This window comes from Lampetra planeri, chromosome 1 (genome assembly GCF_965212315.1).
Source record: "Lampetra planeri chromosome 1, kcLamPlan1.2.h2, whole genome shotgun sequence".
Taxonomy (NCBI): domain Eukaryota; kingdom Metazoa; phylum Chordata; class Hyperoartia; order Petromyzontiformes; family Petromyzontidae; genus Lampetra; species Lampetra planeri.
In genome coordinates this window covers 13,314,719-13,324,890 of record NC_136107.1, presented here as the reverse complement: position 1 = coordinate 13,324,890, position 10,172 = coordinate 13,314,719, and the positions used below count along the sequence as shown (strand labels likewise).

The following is a 10,172-nucleotide window of genomic DNA, read 5'->3' as shown; positions in this document are numbered from 1 at the left end:
AAGGAATGTTAATGATATGTAGCTGCAGTTACTAAACAACCACGTAGAAAACTAAAGTACAAACTACATAAAAAACTAAAGTATAAACTGCATAGCACTATCAGTATACTTACTATACTCTACAATAAGCTGAGTTACTAACAGCAAGTAATACATTACAATTCTACGTCGTAAAAATTATATAATATGCTTCCATCTAAACTTTATTCTCTTACATCACACGAGCATATACCGTACCATATACTGCCATAGATAAACCCAACATTAAATTATATACTGTATTACTATAAACCACCCTATACCTTATACATTTCAACATAACACTATGTATTATTCTACCCACCCTAATGTGTATCGAAATGGTTTATTACGTCCTTCCAATGATTGCTAAGCCAGAATCCATCTTCTCGGTTAAAATTGTCTCTGTGTTTGTATATGTGGATCGCCTCATGAACGAATCTCTCATGATAGCCAGATGGCTTGCAGAGAACCTCTGTCTTGGAGAAGTCAATGTCATGTGAGCCCACTGAGTTGTAACAGTGATCTGCCACGGCTGAGGTGTTTGTCCTACCGTGTTTCAGGTCAGCTTTATGTTCACGGATGCGGTCCGAGACATGTCGTTTGGTTTCCCCAATGTAACTGCTACCACAGAGGCAACTTAGTTTGTAGACACCAGGGTACTGTATGTCTGGAACCACATCTTTTACAGACGGTACCAGATCACGGATTTTATGTACTGTGTTGAATCGGACCTGGATCTTGTGTTTAATCAGGATTTTGGAGATCTTTTTTGTGACCCCAGCAATGTAGGGTAAGGTGATGGTCTTGAAAGGCTCCTCAACAGGATCCTTCTTGATGGTTGGAGTGATGGCTTTGCGGATTGTGTAGTCGGAGTAACCATTAGCCTTAACACGTACGCCAAGCTCTTATGTGTGTGCAATTTGTAATGGCGCGGTGACACAGACCTATTTCATTTCAAGGTTACAATCCCTTGTCCATCATGAAGTCCTTTTTACTTCGATGTCTCAACAGCGTGACGGAGATCACGTGACGTGAGGGTTCTGCCTTTGTAGTGAGGGTTGTAAGCCGCTAATTATGAATGGGGGGGGTGTCCATTTGAAGGACGTCACCTTATGATTGAGAGGGGCTGTTCGATGTGGAGTGACGTCACCCGCTCAGATTATTGAGGGATGGGTTCTCCATGCGAAGTGACGTCACCCGCTCATGATTATTGAGGGACGGATCCATGTGGAGGACGTAACCGGTTCATGATTCTTCTTGGTTCTTTCGGTAAAGTCACGTAGAAGGGAAGTAATAAAATAATAAAAATACTTCTACGTGACTTTACCGAAAGAACCAAGAAGAATCATGAACAGGTTACGTCCTCCACATGGATCCGTCCCTCAATAATCATGAGCGGGTGACGTCACTTCGCATGGAGAACCCGTCACGCACGTTACCCACTGACATGCTTGGGTAAATATAGTTGTAAATAAAGCCGTTTGGAAATCCACAGCTAGATAAAGGCCTCCCTCCCCGTGCCCTCATTGTCATAGGGATTGCATGACTATACTTCACCATGCTGGTTAGTGAAGGGGGTGGAAAGGGGCCGGACAGCATTGGATGTCACTCGTTACTGATCAGTTTTTGCTGGGAATCAAACTCAGGGCGCCAGGTTCAGAACATCACTGTGCCTCGACTCACCCTCAGAAATTAAATTTGTGCTGACCAAGTACGTACTTTGGTTACTTGAAGATGAACAAATAAAAAAACTAAAGAAAAAATTCGTGGAAAATAATATGGAATAAATAATAATTAAGCATAGAAACCAAGCATAATCGAGATTTAACAAATCAGTAACTTTATTTACACACACACATTGCCAAAGTGTTATTAAAAGTTTAGGAAAACAAATTCAACAGTAACTTACGCGATTTCTGCCACATTGGTACACCTCTCTCATCTACATTTGTCACAACAGTATAGTCCTGATGTGGCACGTTAGAAAGTCCTTATGTGTTGTGCAGTACATCAATGCACGTGTGTACACCAGCATGTGATGACTGAGTTGGGCCTGTGGGGAGGCTGGCAGGGTTATTGATTAACCGGACGTGTACACCAGTCATGTGGTTATTGGCGACTCGGTTGAAGATTGCTGTGTGTGACACACGTGCTGTTGCATTTTACAGATTAACCACAATAAATGTTTCACCCTCGATTTGGAGCACCTGCCCACGTCCTTCATTTCGAGTGTGCAACACTGAGATCTCATTCCATTCAGGTGTTTTATAAAACCGACAAGGAATGCTGAGTCCGACAACTGACAAAGCACATCTGCTGCACATTCGTTAAAATACACAATAAAAATCATCGTCTCCCGCTTATTGCCATCGGTCGAAAACGTTTCTGTAATCGAGAGCATTCCAGTAGTCCCCAAACACGAGGCTGAGAAAGTCTGCCGATTGCTTTCTATTCAGCACTTGTGAGGCACCCAATAACCACCAGGGCTGATAATGAGACTCCACTCAAAAATGTGTTTGGGGTGTATAGTGTGTTGTTTGGGGTGTATAGTGTGTTGTTTGGGGTGTATTGTGTGTTGTTTGGGGTTTATAGTGTGTTGTTTGGGGTGTATAGTGTGTTGTTTGGGGTGTATAGTGTGTTGTTTGGGGTGTATAGTGTGTTGTTTGGGGTGTATAGTGTGTTGTTTGGGGTGTATAATGTGTTGTTTGGGGTGTATAATGTGTTGTTTGGGGTGTATAGTGTGTTGTTTGGGGTGTATAGTGTGTTGTTTGGGGTGTATAGTGTGTTGTTTGGGGTGTATAGTGTGTTGTTTGGGGTGTATAATGTGTTGTTTGGGGTGTATAGTGTGTTGTTTGGGGTGTATAGTATGTTTGGGGTGTATAGTGTGTTGTTTGGGGTGTATAATGTGTTGTTTGGGGTGTATAGTGTGTTGTTTGGGGTGTATAATGTGTTGTTTGGGGTGTATAGTGTTGTTTGGGGTGTATAGTGTGTTGTTTGGGGTGTATAGTGTGTTATTTGGGGTGTATAGTGTGTTGTTTGGGGTGTATAATGTGTTGTTTGGGGTCTATAGTGTGTTGTTTGGGGTGTATAGTGTGGTGTTTGGGGTGTATAGTGTGGTGTTTGGGGTGTATAGTGTGTTGTTTGGGGTGTATAATGTGTTGTTTGGGGTGTATAGTGTGTTGTTTGGGGTGTATAGTGTGTTGTTTGGGGTCTATAGTGTGTTGTTTGGGGTGTATAGTGTGGTGTTTGGGGTGTATAGTGTGGTGTTTGGGGTGTATAGTGTGTTGTTTGGGGTGTATAATGTGTTGTTTGGGGTGTATAGTGTGTTGTTTGGGGTGTATAGTGTGTTGTTTGGGGTGTATAATGTGTTGTTTGGGGTGTATAATGTGTTGTTTGGGGTGTATAGTGTGTTGTTTGGGGTGTATAGTGTGTTGTTTGGGGTGTATAGTGTGTTGTTTGGGGTGTATAATGTGTTGTTTGGGGTGTATAATGTGTTGTTTGGGGTGTATAGTGTGTTGTTTGGGGTGTATAGTGTGTTGTTTGGGGTGTATAGTGTTGTTTGGGGTGTATAGTGTGTTGTTTGGGGTGTATAATGTGTTGTTTGGGGTGTATAGTGTTGTTTGGGGTGTATAGTGTGTTGTTTGGGGTGTATAATGTGTTGTTTGGGGTGTATAGTGTTGTTTGGGGTGTATAGTGTGTTGTTCGGGGTGTATAGTGTGTTGTTTGGGGTTTATAGTGTGTTGTTTGGGGTGTATAATGTGTTGTTTGGGGTGTATAGTGTGTTGTTTGGGGTGTATAATGTGTTGTTTGGGGTGTATAGTGTGTTGTTTGGGGTGTATAGTGTGTTTTTTCAGGTGTATAGTGTGTTGTTTGGGGTGTATAGTGTGGTGTTTGGGGTGTATAGTGTGTTGTTTGGGGTGTATAGTGTGTTGTTTGGGGTGTATAGTGTGTTGTTTGGGGTGTATAGTGTTGTTTGGGGTGTATAGTGTGTTGTTTGGGGTGTATAATGTGTTGTTTGGGGTGTATAGTGTTGTTTGGGGTGTATAGTGTGTTGTTTGGGGTGTATAGTGTGTTGTTTGGGGTTTATAGTGTGTTGTTTGGGGTGTATAATGTGTTGTTTGGGGTGTATAGTGTGTTGTTTGGGGTGTATAGTGTGTTGTTTGGGGTGTATAGTGTTGTTTGGGGTGTATAGTGTGTTGTTTGGGGTGTATAATGTGTTGTTTGGGGTGTATAGTGTTGTTTGGGGTGTATAGTGTGTTGTTTGGGGTTTATAGTGTGTTGTTTGGGGTGTATAATGTGTTGTTTGGGGTGTATAGTGTGTTGTTTGGGGTGTATAGTGTGTTGTTTGGGGTGTATAATGTGTTGTTTGGGGTGTATAGTGTGTTGTTTGGGGTGTATAGTGTTTTTTCGGGTGTATAGTGTGTTGTTTGGGGTGTATAGTGTGGTGTTTGGGGTGTATAGTGTGTTGTTTGGGGTGTATAATGTGTTGTTTGGGGTGTATGTGTTGTTTGGGGTGTATAGTGTGTTGTTTGGGGTCTATAGTGTGTTGTTTGGGGTGTATAGTGTGGTGTTTGGGGTGTATAGTGTGGTGTTTGGGGTGTATAGTGTGTTGTTTGGGGTGTATAATGTGTTGTTTGGGGTGTATAGTGTGTTGTTTGGGGTGTATAGTGTGTTGTTTGGGGTGTATAATGTGTTGTTTGGGGTGTATAATGTGTTGTTTGGGGTGTATAGTGTGTTGTTTGGGGTGTATAGTGTGTTGTTTGGGGTGTATAGTGTGTTGTTTGGGGTGTATAATGTGTTGTTTGGGGTGTATAGTGTGTTGTTTGGGGTGTATAGTGTGTTGTTTGGGGTGTATAGTGTTGTTTGGGGTGTATAGTGTGTTGTTTGGGGTGTATAATGTGTTGTTTGGGGTGTATAGTGTTGTTTGGGGTGTATAGTGTGTTGTTTGGGGTGTATAATGTGTTGTTTGGGGTGTATAGTGTTGTTTGGGGTGTATAGTGTGTTGTTCGGGGTGTATAGTGTGTTGTTTGGGGTTTATAGTGTGTTGTTTGGGGTGTATAATGTGTTGTTTGGGGTGTATAGTGTGTTGTTTGGGGTGTATAATGTGTTGTTTGGGGTGTATAGTGTGTTGTTTGGGGTGTATAGTGTGTTTTTTCAGGTGTATAGTGTGTTGTTTGGGGTGTATAGTGTGGTGTTTGGGGTGTATAGTGTGTTGTTTGGGGTGTATAGTGTGTTGTTTGGGGTGTATAGTGTGTTGTTTGGGGTGTATAGTGTTGTTTGGGGTGTATAGTGTGTTGTTTGGGGTGTATAATGTGTTGTTTGGGGTGTATAGTGTTGTTTGGGGTGTATAGTGTGTTGTTTGGGGTGTATAGTGTGTTGTTTGGGGTTTATAGTGTGTTGTTTGGGGTGTATAATGTGTTGTTTGGGGTGTATAGTGTGTTGTTTGGGGTGTATAGTGTGTTGTTTGGGGTGTATAGTGTTGTTTGGGGTGTATAGTGTGTTGTTTGGGGTGTATAATGTGTTGTTTGGGGTGTATAGTGTTGTTTGGGGTGTATAGTGTGTTGTTTGGGGTTTATAGTGTGTTGTTTGGGGTGTATAATGTGTTGTTTGGGGTGTATAGTGTGTTGTTTGGGGTGTATAGTGTGTTGTTTGGGGTGTATAATGTGTTGTTTGGGGTGTATAGTGTGTTGTTTGGGGTGTATAGTGTTTTTTCGGGTGTATAGTGTGTTGTTTGGGGTGTATAGTGTGGTGTTTGGGGTGTATAGTGTGTTGTTTGGGGTGTATAATGTGTTGTTTGGGGTGTATGTGTTGTTTGGGGTGTATAGTGTGTTGTTTGGGGTGTATAGTGTGTTGTTTGGGGTGTATAGTGTGTTGTTTGGGGTGTATAGTGTGTTGTTTGGGGTGTATAATGTGTTGTTTGGGGTGTATAGTGTGTTGTTTGGCAAGATGTCTGAAATTTCGCTCCCAATGTTGAGCAAAACTTCAGACATTGTGTCGATCAACACACATTACAACCTGAAAACACAACAGAGAGCTCAAGGGTGCAATGTTGCCTGGCCATGAAACGTGAATATGGCGATTACTAAATGAAAGAGCAATACGATTTAATAGCCTGGTGTCCACGTGCATGAGCCACGGGCTCAGCTGATCTCAGAGCTCAGCTGTCGGCACTCCTCCTCCATCACGCCGCGGAAGACCTCGAAGCGGTGGTTGAGGTTGTCGTTGGCATGCAGTTTGTAGGCGCTGCCCAGGGCGCCGTCCGGCGATGGTGTGCCGTAGAAAACCCGCTGTACGCGTGAGTGCACCAGCGCCATGGCGCACATGACGCACGGCTCATGCGTCACAAACACGTCCAGGTTCGTGCACAAGTACGGCTCTTCCTCTGACGGAGTCTGTGGGTCATGACCTCCGCCCCCCGCGACCTCAGTCGTGCCGCGATCGTCCTCCGTGCCCGCCGATCCCCCTCGACCGGCACCGATGCACACACAATCCGGGTACTCGTCGTACGAGTAGGCGCCGCCGCCTTGGCCGCGCGCCACCAGGTCCACGGCGACCATGACCGCGTGGTGCAGCGGCCGCTCAGGCGAGCAGCAATCGTGGGCCACGGCCACCACCTCGCCCGTGCGGGAGTCCGCCACGGCGGCCCCGACGGGCCGCGTGCCACGCGCCAGCCCGGCCCTGGCAGCCTGCAGCGCGCGGCCCATGTGCACTTCCATCCGCCGCTTGTCGGCGTCGTTGAACGGTTCGCCGCTCAGCAGCAGCGACAGCCGCTTGTGCTCGTGGAACGAGCACGGCCAGCAGCGAGAGGCGAACTCGAACTGCGGCCGCGTCAGTGGGGGGCTTTGAGGCACCAGCACACCGAAAGGCAGGCCCAGCGCCGCGTACTCGGCGAAGCTGCCGTCGTCGGGGATTACGTCGGCCAGGCGGACCGGCTCCTTGTGGTTGGCCGGCAGGTCGCGCGTCAGGCACAGCAGGATCTCCAGGGCGTGCGCCTTGGATGCGTCGAGTGTGCCGCGCACCCTCTTCAGGTGCTGCAGACCCTCGAGCGGGTAGAGGCGGCACATGGCGGCGATGAGCCGCGCGGTGGCGCGCTTGTCCAGGATGGGGGCGGCATACGCGGGCTGTGTAGGCACCTCGTTCCCGACGAGGTGGTCGGCGAGCACGGGGACGGCGTGCCACCTCGCCGCACCCTCCTCATCCGTCCTCTGCTTCTTCGGATCTGGCTCCATTTACATCTGCGGGTGAGCGTCGTAGCCGGTCGCTAGAAGCTGCTCTACCTCGCTTTCCTGAGAACGAGACCATGTGCGTGCATGACAACAATGTGTAATTATATTGGGGCAAGCTGGAACCAACTCCACATCCTGTAGATTAGGGGGGGTTGGGGGCCGTTCATAAATGACGTCACATACCTAGGGGGGTGGGGGTCAGACATTTGTGACAATGTGTGACGAGGGGGGGGGGGGGGGTTGATAAATGTGATGTCACATCAAAATGCGCAACTTTAAATAAATATAGACAACACGTTCTACTTAATTAAATAGACTTTTTAATAAATGATTTCTCCTACAACATCAGAGTGCAGCGCCACATTAAATACGCACTACAATGACAATAGTTTAAAGCGATTTGGTAGCATGTTTTATTTTCAAAATGGAAATATGGTTTTGGGGGGGGGGGGAGGCAGAGCTTTGTGACGTCATATTTGAGGGCGGGTCTGACTTTTTGTGACGCCGTGTGACGAGGGGGGGGGGGTTAAAAATCGTCCAAAATTACGTGACGTCATTTATGGACGACCCCTTTCCTAAACTGTTCATAATAAAGGTTTTTGTTGAGTTAGACTGCGTAAATATAAATGTCGTTAACCCACCACCCACCCGACAGGAAAATAGTAAGGTGTGTCACGTGAGTAAACCGTGCCAATTAGCTACTTCAAGCACACCGGTGCGATGAACAGTAACCCCACAACATTTTCAATTTGAGTTCGACGTTTCCCTGGTGATTACAACCAACTATAAATATTAATATAATCTCCTAGCAATAACCCCCCCCCCCCAGCCATTGCCACAAGCACGGTGACACAAATCTTGGTCACAGGATGTTTTCTTCTGTTACCCAAAATAAAAGGGTAAAACACATTCCTGCGGAGGGAGCTGGTAGGAACGTTGGGTTGCTCGGTCAATGGCCAGGGTCAACGGCGGCGTGGTGTATTCCGCAAATATGTGAGGGCGGGCACAAGCCGGCGTGAGTAGGTTAAACGTTGCGTTTTATAAGGGCACCACGGGGTCACCAGCCCCTCCCCACCCAGCCCCACCCCTCCCACCCCCCACCCAGCCCCTCCCCACCCAGCCCCACCCCTCCCATTTTTGTATGCACGACGGACGGACACAATAATCCCCTGTGGGCTGGTGGAACCAGGTGGTTCCTACCAGTATAATGTTCACACACAACTCATCAAGACCAAAGGTCCGTCGTTCCTTCCGGTCAAAAACGAGGTTCTAACATGGCCCTGAACAATGAAAGTGATTTAAGCACAAGTGCTGTGACGGACGATCCGACTCGCAAACGAATGCAGTAAAAAAAAGGATTCTATGCCATTTTGGATACAAGGATGCGCGTTTGTGATTCACAAAGTACGTGTTTAATACATGGGCTGCAGGTCGTAAGAGTTTTCGTATCGATACTTCTCAAAACACGGTGACCACCGCAACAACAATATAAAACACACACACGAGTCCAAACAGCGACGTTAGATCCACGGATATGAAGCAGTGAGTGGGCAGGAGTGGTGCCCAGCGTAGGACCGTGAGATATGAAGGCGTTCGGGGCGGGGGGGGGCTTCATCCAGCAGTAGATACAACACAACTAATCATTATTCAGAAAGAGAGGGGGGCGATTAACCTTAATTGGGCTCCGATCGTGTGCTAGCGATCACTGCTCACCACCGTACAGCACGAAAAGTAACCGCGCGTTACTTACTCTAAAACCATTGCCCCCTAGTACTTGCAGCCGCCGTTTTCTCGGACGGGGAGATGCCTTGTTGACATTGCGGCGTCTCAGTGCTCCACAATCACTGCCGATCTGTTCAGTGCTGCGGGGAATTGGTGCACGCCGCGCTCGCCTCGTCTCCCTTCCACGCGGTCTCGACCCCCTCTCGCCTCGCCTCGAGCGGCAGCTCCGCTGCAGCGCACGTGGCGGCTGGGAAGGGGGAGGGCGTTTGCTTCCGGGGTCGACGAGGAAGCTGCTGCTGCTGGTGGTGGTGGTGCTGGCCCATTCAACAGCACGTGGGGGGGGGGCTTTGGGTCATTCATTGGTTGCGCGACACACGGGGAACGAATCGCTGAGTGAATGCGGCATGTTGGCAGTGCGGGGTCTGTAGCATATGTTGTAAAGTGGCCCTAAATAAAAAAAACATTAAAACACAATTTTTTTTACTTTGGGGCCGTCCATAAATGACGTCACGCACCTAGGGGGGGAGGGGGTCAGACATTTGTGACGATGTGCGACCAGGGTGGGAGGGGTTTTGAGAAATGTGATGTCCACATAAAAAAAAAAACTTTAAATAAATATAAACACGTTCTGCTTATTTAAATAGAATTGTTATAACACTCATTTTTATTAATTTTCATTTATTAAGGTCACCTTTTATTTTTAGTAGAGATTATATTATGTTAAACTTAAGAGCCGGAAGTCACACTACGTCACACTTTTTTAGAGAATAATACTTCGTCAGGAAGAGGAAGTGCAAATAAAATGTAAATGCAGTCATATTAAAAACGAATTTTAAAAACTTAAGTACTATTATTCTTGTCATATCAATCGACAGAATGTTAAATCACACATTTGTTTATTAAATATTTGTTTTATATTAGTATTACATTTTTATATTATTATAATGTTTCGATAACATTTATATGATAATATAGAGAGAAAAGTTTTTGGGTACAAAGATATCAAACAGCCATTTTTGAGCATGGAGGGATAACTAATCAGGGAGTACCTACTAAATAGACGTCATTCGGCAAGCACACAATAGCCAACGCATCCTCTATGATTAATTATTTCTCCATTCAATTTTAGTTCTTTGTTCCCAGAAAATGGCGTCATGCTTCTTTTCGCCATTGCCCTACTATGAACCATGAATGACTGAATTT

At 46.1% G+C, this 10,172-nt stretch overlaps 1 protein-coding gene across 1 annotated transcript; it reads right to left on the bottom strand.

Annotated features, from left to right (window-relative positions):
• Positions 1–1,840: 1,840 nt before the first annotated feature.
• On the bottom strand, positions 1,841–9,425 carry LOC144718629 (putative inactive tRNA-specific adenosine deaminase-like protein 3). Its single transcript, XM_078594029.1, has 2 exons — positions 8,998–9,425; positions 1,841–7,307 (listed from the first exon to the last, which is right to left on the bottom strand). Exon 2 carries the CDS (start codon positions 7,248–7,250, stop codon positions 6,162–6,164), a length of 1,089 nt encoding a protein of 362 aa, XP_078450155.1. The 5' UTR covers positions 7,251–7,307; positions 8,998–9,425; the 3' UTR covers positions 1,841–6,161.
• Between the last annotated feature and the right edge of the window lie 747 nt (positions 9,426–10,172).

Excerpts from the sequence above, each read along its gene's own strand:
- LOC144718629 (XM_078594029.1), bottom strand. The coding sequence starts at position 7,250 with ATGGAGCCAGATCCGAAGAAGCAGAGGACGGATGAGGAGGGTGCGGCG.